The 20116-nt window shown below is 39.2% G+C and overlaps 1 protein-coding gene across 1 annotated transcript; it reads right to left on the bottom strand.

The window, feature by feature from the left end:
- Window positions 1-10248: 10248 nt before the first annotated feature.
- Window positions 10249-15009, bottom strand: copz1 (COPI coat complex subunit zeta 1). The gene is made up of 9 exons (XM_040153899.1): window positions 14876-15009; window positions 14343-14411; window positions 13247-13328; window positions 12990-13081; window positions 12006-12061; window positions 11820-11897; window positions 11641-11692; window positions 11483-11521; window positions 10249-10818 (listed from the first exon to the last, which is right to left on the bottom strand). Exons 1-9 carry the CDS (start codon window positions 14891-14893, stop codon window positions 10771-10773), a joined length of 534 nt encoding a protein of 177 aa, XP_040009833.1. The 5' UTR covers window positions 14894-15009; the 3' UTR covers window positions 10249-10770.
- Window positions 15010-20116: the final 5107 nt, after the last annotated feature.

Raw genomic sequence — 20116 nt, 5'->3', positions numbered from 1 at the left:
ATCACAAGCACATAGCAATACAAGTTTGTCACTTCAGTCGTTTTATACAGAGCCTCATCTGCACCACAAGAGGGAGGTGTATGCTAAGATACTGTCTGTCTACAACCTTCCTTGAGACTGTAAGACCCAGATGGTACTTGCACTGTGTGAAGCCAAGTGTTCTGTAGTTTTCATGGGGTCTTTTTTAGTCATTGTTAAAGCCGGGGCAGCAGAGGATCAATACACCTTACCCACGAAGCTATCACTGAAATCACGCCCTGGAATTGGTTGAATATTTGTGACCCAGATATGATGTTGCATTCCAGTATTTGGGACTTGCTAAGAAAAAACTTACAATTCTGGTTAAAGTAGTCTAGGTCAAAACAGTCACATTTTATGAGTTTGCAAATCCAATTTGATTTCAAAAACTTGCAAAAACATCTGAAGTGGAGTGATATAAAACACAGAACAGGCAGCCAGTCCTATATAAAGAGGATTTGTTTAAAATGTTGTCAAGAAGTATTATTGGCAAAGTGGGCAATCAAAACAGACATAACCGTCTGTGTGATAATAGCTGATAACCACATTCTTCAGGTGGGAGGAAAGAATTTCTTCAAGTACACTGCCCCCTTATCTTGCCTGCAAGGGTATTGCCACATCAGTCGTATGTTAGGAGGTGCAGATCATACCCTTGAGCGCCTTCCGCTTGCTACTGACCAGTTCTTTAATTAAAGCATTAGGATAGGCAGGATGAGATCAGCCTGAAGGCTGCTGGAAGTGTGCATTTTCCCCCATGGGAGACATCCCCTCCCTCTGCAGGCTGATTTACAGCACCCACAGGCCCCTGGCACTTAACAATGGACCTCCTTAAGTGAGGTAGATGGGAGGAGATCAGAGAGGGGGAGATAACACTCCATCTTCATACACAAAGTGCTGAAATCATCTAGGTTCGAAATCATCTCTGTGAGACAGACTGATCATGGAGTCAATCCAGAGGTAAAGTTTAGGAGTGCTGCCCTGTGCTCAGTCTGGCTCACTTTGTCAGGGAGGAGAGCGCTCTTTAAGACTGATAGCCAACCCTCTAAATGCTCACCTCTCCTGTCAGACGGATAAAAAAAATGGGTCCTCCAAACAGAAATTTCCCCAACAACCAGTAAATCTCAGCTGACTGCGTATACTGAGGCTCTGTCAACATATGGGTGGTTCAGAGGTTTACAAAAACAAGCACTCAGCAGCAGAAACGTTCTGTCTCCTACAAATGTTTGGATGCCTCCTGATCAAATACATCACAGGCTCACGGTGAATGATTGAAACCCTCCCAACAATAGCTGCTGCTATCTCCCTCTCCCCGAGGTGTGGGAGAGCCTTTTCATCTCACGCTTTGATTAATAAAGGAATCGCTGGTTGGTTGAAAGCAGCGATCTGCCCCCCCAAACATACATCATGCCTGTGACAGCCCACCTCTCTGTGTTAATTAGCAGGGATATTTAAGCTGTCTGAGGTGTTCCATGGCCGTCAGCGTGGTGGTGCTGCTCATCATTAAAATTTCAATTCATCTGTCGGGGTTACTCCCATTTTCCTGGACACCGAAGTGAACATGTCCTCAAACATTCACTTAGACACGGTGTTCGCTGCGAGTGGAAATCAAGACATGACAATAAATGAGTAGACAACGGCTGTTTTTTCTCTAAATGAAAAACAGAAATGTGAAAATCAGCTAGAGAGGAAATCTGAAATTAAATGACTTAACCGTGAACATGACCCTGTTGGTGCACTCACTACTTACTTACATGCATTTTAATGTTAACCCAACCGTGGCAGAATGAATGTAAAAACATTAATTTGACTTATCACACTTGCTCAATTATTATTTGATATTGCATGAAAGAATCTGCCACAAATTTAAAGTTCTTGTCAAACAATGAGCAGAGAAAGTGTGAATGCATAACTTATTAATGATTATCAAATATTGTAATATTCTCTAACACTGGGGGCTATTATTAAAAAATAAATTATGTATGTTACTGAATTCTGGTCTACATTATAACCAATAGGCATCGTGTACCAATATGAGAACTTCAGTGGTGTAAAATTAAAGAAAAGCTGGGTAGGTGGAGGACATCTTAGCAAACGGCAGCCATTTTACACCAGTCTGAGGTGGACAAAATGGCCTCCAAGGTGAACACAAAGTTGGGGTATACAGTGTCCAAAATCTAGGAACCATATGGAAGTTACAGAGGAGAGGTCTGCCAGCCACCTGCCTCACAAAATGTCTCAGATGAGGAATTTGGTGCTTCAAACTGTCCCATATTCATATGTCTGCCACTACTTTTCTAATTAGTGTAACTCAACAAGATTCATTCGCCAGTGCATATAATTCCCAGTACTCACAATATAGCACTTAGGAGAAGAGAAGCGACAGCCAAGTTCGGTCTACTTGCATGTTTTAATACATTCAAATCATGAATATCCATACATGAAAATGAACCTCCAGTGAAGTTTGCAAACCTGAATCTTCAAAATTACCTTTTTGCAGTTTGGCTTAATGAAGTGAAGTCTGAAAGATCTGAGAGAGAAAGAGAGAAATTGTGTAGGAGGTTTGAGGAAATGGGGAAAAAGATTATTAGCTTGGTTGAAACTTTGAATATGTTATCAACAGTGCCTTTTTCATGGAAGAGGTTTGGTCATCTCATGGTAGGAAAAGCACAGGAGTAAATAATAAAATAAATACGGATGAATAACAGCTAGATTTAGCTGCTTCAGTTTCAGGGTCCTGGTATGGTGCATACAAGCTCACAGTCACGGTGTCATGGCTCACTGGGACACTTGAGTAGAACTGAGCTACCGTTAATGTTGTTAATGCTTTTCCTGCTATGACAAGTCAGAATGTCTGCTTTGAAAAACGGCTCTTGCACAACTTACATCTGAATTTCTAATATGCAATAATACCACACAGAGTTACCAAGGCACATGAACTAGAAGACAAATGTAAGAGTTTAGAGAGGTTGCTGATTTTAAACGAACAGTGTAGCTTATGATCTTACCTCAAACCAATGTCAATAATACTTCATTCACACAATCTTCTGCTGCTACTGCAAAAAATGCTCACAAAGAGAGGATGGACAAAGGAGGCCCAGAGGCTGCTGAGTATGGGGGGCTCATTACTCTGCCATCTACAATTTTGCAGCATGCAGATGCATTTACCAAGATCAAGCTCAGTCGTGCAAGATCTTGTTGCTTAGATTTATCTGGGCCAAGAGTCATCCACATTCCCCTTGACAGGATGGACACCCCGGTGCCCTGCCAACTGTGTAAAAATCACTTTCCAACAGAGGTGCGTTTAGCCTCGACAGACACATTAACATGCCTTGGCCTTACACCACCCTATTAATCTATAGCTTGTTGGGACACGTTTTGACTGAGCTGCTTCTCCAGGGAGCAACCCACAAGCCGCAATGTGGGTCCTGAGTATAAGTGCCACCTCAGACTTCAACAGTTTGCTTTCCTTTAATCTCACAGGTCTATCTGACATCTGTCATAGTCTTTTAAAAGGGGCAACATGCCAAGAGGACAGGTTTTCTTTAACTTCATACAAACTGCTCTCTAATCATTTATGGCAGGTGCGGAGACACTCCTGTGAAAGTTTTATATAGTCTAGGAGGATTTATTATCATCAACTGCAGGATTATACACTCTATGTCAGTGACACCACATGGTTGTCTACAGACGAGCTAAACTGAGCAAATCTACATATTTAATTGCTTCTTTTTTTTATTCTCACAGAAACCTCTTCATTTTACAACTGCTTGAACAGACTCAGGTCTAGTGTAGGTGATTCAGTGAAACAATCTCGATTGTAGCCACTTTCAGAAAATATAGTGTGGAGATTAGGCCTTTTTTAGTCATGCTAGTGGCATGGCTCTAGGCATGTCAATGTGAATCAGTCCGCCGGTCCGCCACTTTGTTCCATATGGAAATATCTCAACAACTATTTGATACACTGCCATGACATTTTGCACAGACATTCAGGGAGCCTACTGACTTTGGTGATCTCCTGATTTTTCCTCCAACACCACTGGCGGATCAAAGTTTTCACTCAGCCTGTGAAATATCTCAGGATCTGTTTGATTGACTGGCACAAAATCTGGTACAGACATTCATCTTGTACTGTATCCTACTGACTTTGGTGATCCCAACTTTTATTCTAATGCCAATTTAAGGTTGATGTTTCTGTTTTATAGTGAAATGTCTCAACAACTACAGGATGGATTGCCATGACACTTGGCACAGACGTTCAAGTCCCCCCCCCCCCGTTAGAATGAATTGTAATAACTTTGGTGAGCCCGACATTGTGAGTATGAGACGGAGTTTGGCATTTAGCTCAAAGCTCTACTGTGCCTAAGCACAGTCTCACACAGCCACAAGCATGGCTGTAGACTCTTGTTAAGTCAATATCGACAGTTAAAACACGGTAAGGAGACCAGGAGCAAAATATGTTTTCTTTATAATTGTGGATCATCAGAGTCTCATCCACTGTAAAGAGTCCATATTTGGGCTTTAGAGGTGCTGGATGCTTACTGCGCTGTCGGGAGACATATTTATGTGGGAAGCCGCAACCTTTATGCTCCAAAGACCAGAAACACACTTATGGCGAGATGAAAGTAAAAACACACATTTATTCTCTATTATGAATTTATCAGTATATCGATTTTCAGCAAAGCTTTTTCCATGAATTCAAAACTGAATATTTGATAAATGGGGCCTTCCTAATGCTATATTTTCACCAGTCCAAAGAGTCAGAAATACATATTAGAGACATAATACAAACAGCAGAACACAGCAAAGGTTCACAAATAGAGCATGATCGTACTGAAAAGACCTAATTTAAACAGTTAATTCTATACAGGTATATTTGTCTCAACCTCTTCTAACATACCGCCAACCTATCCCTCATTCCAGAGGTCAGAGGGATCATGTCTCTTAAAGATTTGAAACCTGTTTTCTTTCTCTTACATGGCACATTGTCAGAGGACATGCTGTGTAACCCCAAGTTCTCAAGTTCATGAGAAGGTCTCATATGAAATTATGCAATCCCACTTGACAAGGCAAGTCCAGGGCTGTCCTCTGTCTCTTCATTTTCAGACAATTTTCCACTTTAGCAGAAGACCTCAAGTGTGGAGTGAAAGAGTAAAGAGAGGGACTTGATATCTAAAGGAAACAGCATCAATTCAAAAGGGGTTGATAGACAGGGCAGGGGCTGTCATGCTATGTACCCTTAGAGATTTCCATGGGTCAAGGCTGTTACAGGGCCACATTCCCGCTCTTCTTGATCTTGTCAGGATAGACTGATGAAGAGATAGGCTGCAGATAGATGATGGTGTTGCTGGTGCTGCAGCGAGCAGATACAGTAGTCAGACACCAAAGTGACTTTGGCAGTTTGCTGCTGTTGATCAGCTATGTGATATAGTGATTTACTCAGTCCGTTAGGATTCTCTGATCTCTGAGTCAACCAATATCTTGCTGATCATATGAGATGTGGAATGAGAAAAGAAATAAGACGGCTTCAAATAATGCACATTCACATTCAGGTAGAAAAATTTCAAATCAGAGGCAGGATGGGTGCATGCAGACATGCACAATCAAACAAGTTTTCAATTTCTCTCCCTCTGTAGCACAACTGAATTGCTCTCTTTGGCATTAACAGAATATTTTGTAGAGCATTCAAAGCATTTCTAGAATAGATACCTAGCATTTTATCCTATTACACATTTCTCTGTTCGTCCTGTGTGCTCAAAAGAAGGTCTCTTCTCCTCTCATGACGTCAGGACTATTATACTCCAGCGCCACCTCCCTTCAGGGATAAGATTTTATGATTGCAACCTGACACTGTTTCTGTGTCCTATAAGCGACAGAGCCGTAACTCACTTCAAAGGAAGGAGGCATCAAATCACAGTGCACCCATAAATTAGCCTGCCAAGTCTTGGCCAATGAGAAGGCAGCATTAAATCTCTGCTGTCATTCTGGCGGCCAATGGAAAGACGATGGCAGTAAATCTGTCAGTGGCGGGTCTGTTAACGGTGTTGTGGTGTGGTTGGGGAATCCAAAGGGAGGGAGGGGAGAAAGTGAGAAATAGTAGATGACAGAGGGAGGGGGGACAAACTGAGTGTTCAGAGGTATGCCAAAGAAAATGCTTTTCTTTGCATTCTTTAGCCCCTGCTAAAAAAAATACATACACACATATTGTAGTAAAACAGTGGAGGGCATGCTGAGGAATTTTTTCAAGCCAAACAAGACTAAACATGGCCAGAAAAAAATGAACGAACAGACTGATGGATGCAGTGACTGATGGATGCAGTGGGAGTTGAATAACACCAACACTAACACTCATAATGCTTTACGGCCAACAGAGCTGTGTCTGATGTTGAGTGTCTACAGTGAAAATGACTGATGGCCCTTTTTTAGTGCACTTTTGCATCAATGCTAGACCAAAACTTAGTGTTGACGGTTTGATAACAGCACTAACCCAGTAACCTCTGACTGTCATAACACAGCACCATCAGTAGCGCCGACAGGCGCCCAGCTCCATGCTGCCCTCAGGATTACAGCCGGTTTGAGAGGGTCTGGAGGGGTCGGCCAGGGTCCAGTTGAGCCCATCCACTAACCAGATGTGCCCCAGTTGTGCAACTTCAGACGATGATGGAGTTTCCCCTGCGGCACAGCAAACCTGAGCAACTACGCCTGAGGACTTTGTTTTGCCATGTAACCGCAAAGAAACAAAATATGGCCCTGCTCCATCTAACCAGTACCAGTTTTGACCAGAGAGTATTTTTACATCCAGAGTGCCTCCACTATCACTCTTCTAAAGTATGCTTTTCAGTACAGAGTAATGCACTGTTCGAGCACAGGAGAACTGTGGGGAAAACAGCAGAGGGAAAACACATCAGGTGGAATATTTCCCCGATTAACAATGCCCTTGGTGGTGCATTTTCATTATCCAATCAAAGTTGAACATTTTCATGTAATAAATCTTACAGGTATCATAAAATAACTGGTCCTGTGAAAGGCAATGCTATTCCAACCCAAAGAAAAAGCTTTCCCTTAACAAAGCCCACAGTTTTTTCACCAACCTGTAACGACATCCAATAAACCAGCCACATTTGTGGTGACATTTTTATCTTACATCAACAAAAAAAATTAAACATTAACATCAGAATTTACAGTCATCTTATGTGATTACTATGAATACTTTTTTCTCTTCAGAAACATAAACAATGTGTTGAGTTATGGCAAAGGCAGGCAAGAGTGCAGTGGTGAAGGTGTTGTTTTTGGCTGGCTTTTCCTGGAGTGGCCATGATTCTCTATTCTATGGGAATCCATAAACAGACCCAGAGAGGGCAACTGGGGCCATAAACCATATCAGGCTGTTGAGATGCTGCTGAGGCGAAGGAAGCCGACCTGGGCCCATACCATCTCCTCTCTGAATGCGCGCATGCGCGCACACAGAGACGCACACACTCACACACACACTTTGAGCAGCCTTTAATAACCTATTTTAAACGGGTATATTTACAATGATTCTTTAGATATGGTGGTTAAGTTCATTTTGATTGAATTAATGCAGTTTAAGAACAGAAAATGGAAGGGGGTGATTTCCTTTTAAATTACGCTGCTTTCCCAAACAATATGTTAATATCATTACGTTAAATCTTAGTATCATCTACTGGGTGGAAATGTGAGAGCAGCAGAGGTAAAATAATCTTGTTAATTTTAATACACTGGGTCATTAAACATCATGTGGGTCTTGCCCTTTGTCCTGCTCAGACAATATAATGGCACTTCCTTTAATATGTTTACTGTATTGGATCCAGCATACTGTCATCATTTCCCCCTGCGTTGTTTCTCTTTAGCAGGGCAAGGCATTGGATGGGTGCTCAGGCCCATTGACTATGACATAAAGACTCTGTAAGCTTACAGATGATGATAATTTATTGACTCTAATTCACACAGTCCACACACACACACACACACACACACACACACACACACACACACACACACGAAACAGAGCCACTCTCTCACTGTATGCACTGATCAATTACAAGGCTCTAGCCCACACCTCTCTGACAATTTTACAGCATGTTATGTACGGCATGTCAAGCCATGGCGTTTCAAACTGTTATACTCATTCCTGTATAATTAATATGAATTACCTCGCTGGTTTTTTATGATGGTTCAACTGTAATTAGCGGATGAAAGCAAGTCACTGAGCTGCCAATGGTGCTGTAGGGCTATCTAGATAAAGAGTGAGGGTCTGGAATCTGTTTTAACCCGCTCTCTTCCCCGCTGTGCCCTTGGTGGGATCTCATCTAATCACATTTACCGCTTTCTACTTCTGCCAACCTTGTCCTCTTTAACCTTCATGTTCCCCCCTCTCACTGAAACCACACACAGAGACAAAAGCTGGCCTCATTATAATAGCAAACTGGTGCGATGATGGAGTCCATTTATAGTGATTACCTTTCCCTTTCTTAGTTCTCTGTCTCCAGTAAAACACTTAGCAAATAGCACCAACATAGCCTCCATTCATGCTACATCTCTGCAGCAATAAAGAGCCACAGATTCAAGGGCTGAATCAGACTGGAGCAAAGCCAAGACAATAGGTCCAGAGGTCAGAGCCTACAACAGTTTCATTGACTACACTGCTATGTATGTAAAAGCATCACTTCACATGCATGCATCCACGCGCAAACACACATACATTGTTACCTTGTTTTGTTTCAGCTGCTATTTCCCAGTAGTTAAGTCTGATTGATACATAACATGTACAGAACATTTTTTAAAATTGTTTTAAGCATATATACATATATACTTTATTGTTTGACCGAGAAATACTTTTATTTTTTCTCATTTGAGCTGAGTAACTGAAATCAATAAATTCCTCTGGCTCAGAATTACTAAAATGTATTTTCCTTTAACAGATTGCTCCACAAATCATACAGTATGTGGACAAAACCGATTAAATTGCAGTATTTTTGTAATTTTTTCCCCTAAGTGTCTCTGAAAACCATGACTGCATTGCAAGATTTAACTGATTATTTGCCAGTGGAAGAGGTATGAAATTTCCCAAAGGGCAAATAAATGGTCTGCATTCTGATATTACCACTAAAGTCATGTGATCCTTTCCACAAACAGCTCCAGGCCACAGACATCTCTACATCAAGAGCATACACTTTATCTATTTCGAACTTTGATGTGTAAGCCAAATAATTTACTCACAGATAAGAGGGGAAAAAAATGAAAAAATGGCAAACTCCTTAAATATGCCAGTTTGTGAAAAGGCTACAAACAGTAGCTTAATGCTTTTTTACTCTGGCCAACAGACATGTCACAGCGTGTCAAGCGCAGTAGAATGAGGTGCCTGATGGTAAGGACAAGGAAGGAAGAGACATGAGCTGTAAAAATACCTGCTACTGAATGTGGTTCAAATTAGGTATGGTTGGATCTATTTGTTGCACGGCCAACACAAATCGCTGCTAGCAAAAAATACCTTCAAGTGATCAGGATGAGAACATATGGGGATACCTAGCTAGAAGATGGAAATAAATAATTTCTTCTCTTGTAATATGCTTCAGGTACTAACATGATGTAGTGGCTATTCTCACATCCATTCCACTCTAGAGGGTTTCCTTCATTTGCATTAAAATGAGTGTATGAGGTTAGTGTGCGAAAGTGGGGGTCAATACATGGAAGCACACAATTCATGATGCACACAGTGGCTCTCTACAGAGAAGAAATGAATCAAGTATGACACCATAAAACTTATCTGCATGTGACAGTACACAGTACAATGTAAGCCCCTGATCATTGCTGCATGAATAAGTCTCCTCCCCTCCCGACCTTATTGTCTGCAGCGCTGTACCTGGACCTCGACAATTTGCTGCAGATACCAGGAGATGGAGCCCTTGCTCTAGTGTCTCTGGCTCTTGCTGAGGTCTTTAGGAACAAAGAAGACACAGCGTGGCAGCTGTGAAATCAGGAAACAGTAGCTCTTAAAAACCTACTAAATTTGCAGATGTAAAAAGAGCATGACATACAGTGTGTGTGACATTAATAAAACAATTGTAAAGAATCCAATGTTCCACACACAGCAGGTAGTGTTGGACACATCGCAGCTGTTCACATGCTGGTGTCTACAAACATTAATTAACAGTATCTGGTGATGGAAGGTCCCCAGACAAAATATATGTAAAACATAACTCTGAGCAGTGATATGACAATAGTACTAGTTGTACACTTTTTAATCACAATATTCATGTACATTAAGTGATAGAAATAGTGCCTCACTACTTAGTACAGTAATCTGGAGGAGTTGAAATGGTGCTGTCAAATAGGATACAATAGTTGGTCTGGGAGACACATGGAATGCTGTCACAGGCTATGATGAGGTTTATGAATTTTTTATAGAGCAATACACTAAGTTAATAAACACCCAGGTTCTGTAATTAAAAAAACAAAACAAACATAAAATAACAAAAAAGGCCCCGGCCCTGACACTGGAATGTACACCGTATCTTATCGTCACGTGGATCATGTCATACAATGCAGGCCTGCGCGGAAAGAAAGTGGAAAATGAAACTTTATCAAGCAGTAGTCCTGGGAGTGTGACTGGATCTGCCAGTGGTACTCCTCACAGCTTTGATTTAGGAAGTAGAAAACGGAGGAAAAGGAACATGTGGATCAGTGCCATGAAGATCGGGCTCAACAGCGGCTCACTGGAAAACAGGGGTGACTCTATCGTAGAAGCGACCACTTGATCTGTTCTTTGGCAGACTGAAGAACCTGGGGAGGAAAACTAGGTTAGTCCAAGCAGATCACTCCAACAACAAAACTTTCAAATGGCACAAACCCTTAGGAGAAAAAAGCATCAGTAAAGTAAAATGAAAAACAAGTGGCATCTTGTCGCAGAGATAAAAAGAAAAGAAAAGAAAACAGTTACATTTACCCGTTGAAAAAAATGAACAAGAAAGATGAACCAGCTATGGAAATGAAGAGAAATATGCAAGATCTAATTAATCATCTTAATTCATTGAATGAAAGCCGAATCATAACCATAAAGCATGGGGATTGGGGACAGCCATTAATCACAGCCAGGGGAGAGATGACGGTAGCCAGTCTCAGGCCTCTTAAATGACAACATTAATCAAGAGGAGCTAACACACACAGGCAGACTCATGTAAGAAGTTAATCTCAGCAACCACCACTGGCTACCTACCACCTTACCACAAAATAATTAGTAATCATGTACACTGTCATGCTTATAAGACAATGCAATATATGAAAACCTAGAGGCGAGTGACAAAGTAGGGATAGAGGGGAATGATGCTATAACAATCCCCTTGTATTCACAGGTTTTGAAGTAATGAGTTTTAACAGTCAATAAACTAATGGAGCATTTAAACTTTATAGCAGAGAGAGAAGATATTTTCAGGGATGTTTTTCTCACCTGGGTGACTGTCTGCTCTGTCAAAGGCACATCATCCCCCTACAGGAACAATTATGTTGTGTTTACAGCTGATACAACCAACATCAAACTTTGCTGAATATTTCTGAGAGGAGAGGAGAGGAGATGAGAGGGGAGTAGAGTAGAGTAGAGTTGCTTACTCTGAGAGCCACACGGTGCACAACTTGTTGCGGGTCACTCTCCAGGATCACCCTGCAGGAGGCAGCATAGAGGCAGACCAAGAGTTAGGTATCCCAGAGAAAAAGGACTGCACTAATAAATTTGTCATTTTAACAAGAGGGGACTTTGCTTCAAAAGTTTCAAGCTCGTCAGTACTTACCCTCCATCCACAATCTCATCCACAGCCAAGAAGAGCCCCTCCATATTCTCCAACAAAGCCCTCCTCTCAACATTTTTTCTACAGAGTCAGACAAAAACAAACACGTCAAGCTTAACTTTCTAGACATCAGAAAAAGATTTGTAGAAAAAACATTTTTTGGAATAAATAACAGCTGCCAAAACATACCTCAACATCTGACTGAGCGAATCAAAAAGGCAATTCAGAACAGCCATAAGCATAAGCTGTTGAGAATAAAACAATATATCAGAATCTGTTCTTTACTAATGGATCCACAGTGTCAGTATCACCTGGAAAAAAAAAATACTCAAGAAACGTGTGTTATCACTTTTTATGGCGTTCACAATATTTTCTTTGGCCCTTAAGGCACACAATTTCCTCTAATTCAAACTACATCAAACTCTTTTTGCCTGTGGAGGCTCTAAATTAAATGACAGATACATAAAGTGTAAAAATAACACCCCATTTTATAATTACAAAATTACTATCCAACACTTGTGAAACAAAAAAATGTTTAATTTGTAATACTTAAATATAGATAGTTTAGTTCAACTTGATTATCATTTCGATATAGTCTCTATAGCCCCATACACTCAATGGTCCCAATACTGACGACACTAAACCTGAATAATTTGAACCAAGAGGTAAAACTGTTGCACAGCTCAAAAGAGAATAAATTTGCAAGATAAATCATAGCCCAAACATTTAGTTTAACTGGTGTATTCTGGAGTTCTGAAATTTGTATGGAAATGAAAATCGGTGTGACAAGTTTCTTTCTGAACCGAACATATATCATTTATATTTGTTGGCTAAGTAAACTGCACCCTGAAACCGGGAGAAAAAAAATGACTGACATGTGGAAGTACAAATTAAGAGTACTTCAAATTAAAATTAAAATGCACAGCAGGGAATACAATTAATTTTAAAACAGCATTTTAATTGGTAAAAAGTAAATGAAAAAAACTACACCACACTTAGACTACAGAATGTGAAGTGTAAAATTAAGACTCATTATAGGAGACAAATGAAATTGCACAGGCCTGTAATTATTTTACTACTTTGAAAAATCATATTACATTAAGGTTAGTATCAATGCTTAAAAGTCGCTGCTTTATCTCCTATGACTGATGAAAATCCTAAAATTAAACTTACCTCATTTTCATGTGAACTTCCAATGACATAAAAGAAGAGGTCTATGTTGCTCTTGTAGACAACAGTGAGGCCCTCAAGTAACGCTATTTCGCCTAAGGGCGCGCACACACACACACACACACACACACACACACACACACACACACACACACACACACACACAAACATTAACAAAAAAAACAACCATGCCATGATATTAGACATGTACTGAGGGAAGAAAAAGTTATGTCTTTAATATGATATATGACATATCTTACTGTCCGTCCTGTGTGTTTTGTTGAATATGTTCTTCTCAAATGCTTTCTGCTCCTTCACTGTCGGGTATGTGTCATCATAATACTGCAGATAAGAAGATAATAAAATGTTATAATATTTTGATATGTAATTTAAAACCCACATGATACTAACTAGATGAATTTCCATTAAAGGATATGGCTGGTGATATTCTATATTTTTTTTTTAATTGTCAAAAAATTACAAAAACAAAAAACCCAACGGTGTGTTACTGGTTCTCTCAGTACTATTTTCAGCTGTAGCTTTGATGCTATAATTAGTGATTACAGCATCAGGGTAGTGTATGTAGGATTGACTCAAAATAAACTACAGGACCAATGTTCATGGTAATAACAGGACACGTCACCCAACGCAATGTTGTGGCTTTAGGTGTGTTTGTAATAGCTTTTGGACAATATTAAAAGTCTATTAGCACAGGAGGAATAAGATATATCAGGCTTTGGCTACACAGGCACCAGTTGGTAGGTTCAATTCATTGTTGATTTTGGTCTTTTTGTGGGATTTGTTGACAACAAGAAACATACAGAATGTGACCAAACTTTTAAGGCAGTGGTAGGCAAATAGTGGCCCTTGGACCAAATCTGGCCCTGCAACAAAAACATTTGGCTCCTTCATGAAAGCTGAAGATTTCAGTTTGATAGTAATCAAAGCATTTACATAATTTTTCATAAACCTCCAGTCAATGTAAATACAAGGCTCAGGAAAATTCCAATAAATAAGACCTTGCAACATGTGTACAGAGAAGCTACTAATTATACGTTAAGTCTTGTTTTAAAACACAGAGCGTACAGTATATTCACAAATCTTTTTTATGACAAATGAATGTTAACATAAGCTGCTTACTCATCAGAAAAACGATATCTGCCCTCATACAGTCCTAAAGACAGATTTATTCAGTTACATAAATTAAAAGAAATAAAACATTAAAAACATCGGCCCCTCAATGAACAATGCTAAAAAAAAAACCTTGCCCATGAATTAACCTAACTGAGAGGATTAGTAAGGAAAAGCTCAAGGAACTTATGAGGGTACCTTACTGCACAATTGGCTAAATCATACCTTGGCATAAAGCCTGTCTCCATCGTTGTCCAGAATCAGAACTGCTTTGACAGTGTATAAGGAAGGTTCCTGTGACGGTAGCGGACAAAAAGCATCGATTTCAATTTACACTAGAATCATATGATAGTAACGTTAAGTTAACTCATTGATCAGTGACTGCAGTCATCAAACATACTTTGTCGTAATCGGAAAATTAACTGGTAAAAACAAATTTCGACACGAGGCGATATAGGCGCAAGCATGGGATGACTGAAATAAACGCAATCTGACCGGGCTTCGATGAGACATTTGAAACGATTATTTACCAGGTCAAAAGGAAGACATGACACTTCCACATCACCAATAAACGCATATACACGATGCTAACTTCACCGAGGCTAGCTTGTTAGCCAACACAGCCAACACCAGTGAACTCGAAGCTAAATGACTAATTTCACAAAATGATTCTCGACAAAAGATTGTGTGAAACAGTTATAAATAAAAGCTCCAATGACACTTATACTGTGTATAATAGATACAAGCGTTGACAATACCAGTATAGGAGAATCCATCTTGTTTCTTGTTACCAGACCAGCTAGCAGGCTAGCAGTTACCTACGTAATACGTACAGTAAATTAGGCTCTTTCCGATTGGCTGAAGCAGTGCGTTGCGTTGCGTTGCGTTGCGTTGCGTTGCGTTGTGCGTACAGGGCAAAGAGCAGCTCGGTGAAGGGAGAGGAGCCAGGAGAGAAAAATATATATAATTTATGCTGAAAGTAAATTGATGGGCACTCATTTGGCGGTTTATAACGCGTAGCTATAACGAATGCAGTTTAATACAACAGTCCTGCAATAAATCCTCCCTTCTTGAAGGATATGATATTCAGTTTTTGTTTGAACTTTTTAGACAGGTGTTGATTCAACTGTGTTCGCAGGATGTACTTTGTGGTATTGTTGAACTGTATTGCATTGTACAGAATGAAATAACTGTTATTTGGCCTACCCTCATTGATATAAATGAGGTAGACAAAATAATAGAAATACCTGCCCCTATAACGCAATACAATTGAAGAACACCAAAAACCACTGCCTCCAAAATTGAATCAACACCTCCCAGAAACACTTTCAACAAAAACTGAACATTATAACCATCATTAAGGTAAGATTTACTGCAGGACTGTTGTTTTAGACTGCATTATTTTTAGCGAGGTGTACTTAATAAACTGCCAACTGAGTGTAGCTGCCAGCCGCCATCACTCTACAATGATTTTCTTCTGACAAAATAGTTTTTTCCTTTTGACAGGACAGACTGCTCACCTGGACTTTTTATTTTTCACATTATGACATCTGTTATACTTCAGATAAATCTGATCTTTTAAGGTTTGTGCAGCTCTATATGTACACATTCACCTTACTTGCACTAATGTACAGTGTATTATAGTATATTTATATTACCACCATTGTACAGTGTACATTCAGCACAGTATAGTTATGAGTCAATCTTTAGTCACTATTTTTTCAGTTGTTTATATTCATTTTTGAATATTATACTTTATTTAGTCTATTTAGTCAGTCTGTTTAGCTTTTAATTGCAGTCTGTTGTCTGTTGACTGTTGTCTTATGCTAAGGGCATAGTAAAGACCTAAATAACCATGTAAATAATGTTCTCTAATACATTTTCCAAACAAAACACATAGTAAAGGCATCACAGTTTTCTCCGAGTAATATTTGATTAAACCTGGTATAAAAATGGTCATTACTGATTACCTTATCAGCCACTAAAGATGCAAGTGTTTAGTTGTTATTATCACAACTTAGTCTGCCATTGATCCTGTCTCTTATTCTCTTGTCATTTCAGATTTAGTCATGCCCTCCAGCCTGTTTTTGCCTCATTCCCCTCACCTGAGTTTCCCCACCCTCCTATTCCCGCATTAGTTCCTCTGTGTATATATACCGGTCCAGTTGCATTCACTCTCTGCCATGTTGTCTTGTGTTTTCTGCCTAGTGTTCCAGTGTTCTGTTCCTGCATTCCTGCCAGCCTGTTCCCAACCTTTGGACTGCTTTCTGGTTTTTTGGATTCCCTTCGCCTGCCTGTTATTGGATTTGTTTGCCTTACGGACTGTTTAGGCTACCTGGTTTGACCCCTTTCCTGTCATTTTTTTTTTAGTCTGAGCTCAAAGTAAACTATTGTTACCTGAACTTGATTGTGTTTGTTGTCGTGCTTGTGGGTTCAAGCATCTATCCAGACATTAACAGTTATTTTATTATTTGTACATGTGCGAGAATTGATGTATGAAGAGGTGAAGGGGGTCGACTGACACCACATATGCACAGGGCCCGAATTTTGTGGCTACAGAAAACTATCAAGTGGTGGAAGAAGTATTCAGATCATTTACTTAAGTAAAAGTAGCAATACCACAGAGTGGAAATACTGTTACAAGTAAATGTCCTGCATTCAAAATTGTACTTGAGTAAAAGAACCAAAGTGCTTTCAAATATATTTAAAGTGTCAAAAGTAAAAGTATGTATTATGCAATTCTATTATACTTATTGATACATTAATGTATCACTTTAATGTTGCAGGTGGGGCTAATCTTAACTACTTTATATACTGCTGGGTAGTTTAATCCATAATAATATGTCATAATTTATTTGTTGACAAATCAACATCAGTAAGAATCTTCAAAGTAATTAGGATCTAAAGCTTTAGTAAATCTAGTGAAGTGAAGGTATAATTTTTCCCCCTGAAATGTGGTGGAGCAGAAGTATAAAGTACCATGAAATGGAAATACTCAAGAAAAGTATAAGTACTTCAATATTTCCCATTAAGTACAGTACCTGGGCAAATGTACTTGATTACTTTCCACCACTGCAACTATCCCAACCCTGTTCCTTTCATCAAAAAAGTAAAAAATAAAGTTTCTCTTTTTTTTAATTCCCTGGTCATGGGGCCTATTGGGACTCTTTTCAAAACTGACTTGACTTTGATTGAACTACAGTAGGCCTACCTGTGAGGTTCATTTTAGAATTCAAATCTCTAAAATGGGTACTGTAGTTAAACCGTTATTATGAATAATCATAAATTTGGTGACTTAAGGTGGTTGCTGTTTTTTGTAGGACTGCATGGTAACAAAGAATCTATCATTTACAAGCCATTTTAGCCTGCTCGTACTCATCACCATCTTTTTTCAGGATCCTCCTACATTTAACCAACCCCAATTATCTTAGTTCCCACTTCTGGGAAGCATTTGAAAACCCAGGCTGATGGGGATTTCCCTCTATCTCACTCCATAAATGACATCACAGTTTGACCTTACTGTAAGATATTTTTGGGTTTGAGTTTCAAGTTATACTGGAATCCATGCAGTTTTCAAAGCAAATGGTGTATGGTTATTATTTAACTGCATATGGTCAAAAGATACATTTGACTATATTTTGACACTACTTTGACTTGCATTTATAACAGAAGTCTAGGCAACCATGAAATGTTGCAATACTACACTATGTTTACACAATTTAGCCACTAAGATTTCAAAATTACCCTGACTGGAAAGGAAACAGTATACTGCCTTTAAGTAGCTCATACTTAAGGTTAAATGTTTCTCATATCAATGTCATCATGCTATCTCATGTGAAGTCACACAATTTCATATATTTATATAGCTCTGAAAAGAACCACCAGGATAATGATGACTGGCAGAGTTTGTGGTGGTGATTAATGAAAGGTGAATGATGAATCAACGCACAGTATATGATGAATGAACACACAAAAGTATAAAATGACTGTCACTCAGCTGGATGGTGAGCGGCACTGATGGGACTGGCTTTAAAATGGAACCACACTCATAATATTTTTTGTAAATAAATTGTATAAAACGTATGTGCCTACACTTCACAGTTGAAGGACCTTCAAAAATAAATTACAAATGAAGCATTAATAGACTTCTTCAGGAAATCTTCAAAGTGTAGGAAAATGTTCAAGAGACTGTTAATGTCTCTTATAGATCCCTTGTACCAATATCTTATTTGTCCTGTCTATTGCTCACAAAGTTTAAAAAGTAGAAATTAATAACATAGCAAAACAAAGAGAGAATGAAGTAGTGTGACAGTATGGGCTGCTCCCCTCTCCTCAACTAATGCCAGCAACCACAGCAGCTAGCAGTTCCCTTCCTACGAACCAAGTGGTCCTTTTATCAGCGTTAAGCAGAGCTTCCGCAAGCCAACATCCTCCTTTCCCTACCTTCCCTCTCTGTGCCACTATTACTAACCAGCCTTGACATTCATTGTTATGAACATTACCTATGTATATACACACACATGCACACAAACAATTACACAGCACCTTAAGCTAAATAAATAAAACCAAAAGAAAACAAAAGAAAAGAAAAGAAAACAAAACAAAAGAAAACAAAACAAAACAAAACAAAACAAAACAAAACAAAAGAAATCTGCTTGATTTTTCTTATTTGTAATTTTCCAACAACAGTTTTATATACAAAGGCATAAAAATGAGAGACAAATAAAATCTATCAGAAAATAATTATGAAATACAATGCTCTTGTTGCAAAACATTATCTTCATCTAAACATCTTGAGGAAAGTGCAGACCTTATTGGGACATTCAGAAGAATGATGCTGCATGTTCAGGTTCCTCATTTGCTCTTTCTCAGGTAGTGATCAGAGACGTTTTAAGGAACAACAATGGAAAGATTATCTCTGAATCAAATCTCTATCTATTTACTGTTGCTCTGAGGAAAACTCTGTGCAAAAAAGATCATTTCACTTCAAGCTCATACGAGAAAAAACTATAAATGTACAAATTTGAATGTGCATCTTTAGTATTGCCCAAAACAGGATTAAGGCAAATACAATATGTGAAACTGGATATCAGCCAGACAATGCACTTAGATTGCTGTAGGTGGATCATATTCAGAAACTCATTCCAGTTGAGTACCAGTCTGCGTATGCACTTTACCATTTTCATGTTCCCTTTATTTGCAGTGTTGTTTTTAATTAAATGTTATATGTTAACAATGGAAATATAAGTAAAATTCCTTATTTTTTACATTTCAGATCAAGAATACAGCTAGATAAGAATTAATGTGAAAATAAAAAATAATACTCCATCTGGACACTCTATTTTTTCCTTCCTTTCCCAGAATCTGACTCCAGAAATATTCCCTTTTTGATACCACAACCCAAGGAACACACTCATTTTGTTTAGTAGTGAGGTGGTTTTTCCACTCAAGTCTGATACAGCTTTCTGGTTGTTGAGACAAAACCAAAGATGCCACATTCCTCCACCTTTAATGAACAAATGAATGCCGCGGAAATACCGGGATACATAGAGGACCTGGGGAACAAATAAAAAAACACAAATGTGTGTAACCATTCATTTCATATTAGATTTAACACGCTGTAGTATCAAATTTAGTGGTTATTAAGAGAATTTAAGATTAAGTGAGTCACTGTTGGCCACTTCCTAGCCAGCATGTCCAGTGTATTTTTGAAGTAGAGTTGTTCGTGGTACTGAGGGGCACAATAAGTAAAGGATGACAGCCCAGAGAGGTTCAGGCAAGCTGGAAAGCAGAGATGTCAAAGACTAATTGAAGCAAACAAACACAAACAGGGAGTGTGGGCGTTGACCTGGGAACTGTGTCCAGATTCAAAACCACTGTGGTCACAGTAATAACAGGGTGCTCTTTGGCATGCTATAGCAGTGGTTGAGTCAGGGGCTGGGTGCTAGGAATTTGGGCTGGGAAGTCCCTTCTTTGATTCCTGGTAGACATTCACCTTT

This window comes from Xiphias gladius, chromosome 18 (assembly GCF_016859285.1).
Source record: "Xiphias gladius isolate SHS-SW01 ecotype Sanya breed wild chromosome 18, ASM1685928v1, whole genome shotgun sequence".
Classification (NCBI taxonomy): Eukaryota; Metazoa; Chordata; class Actinopteri; order Istiophoriformes; family Xiphiidae; genus Xiphias; species Xiphias gladius.
The sequence above is the reverse complement of the archived record's forward strand: the minus strand, read 5'-3'. Positions and strand labels throughout refer to the sequence as shown.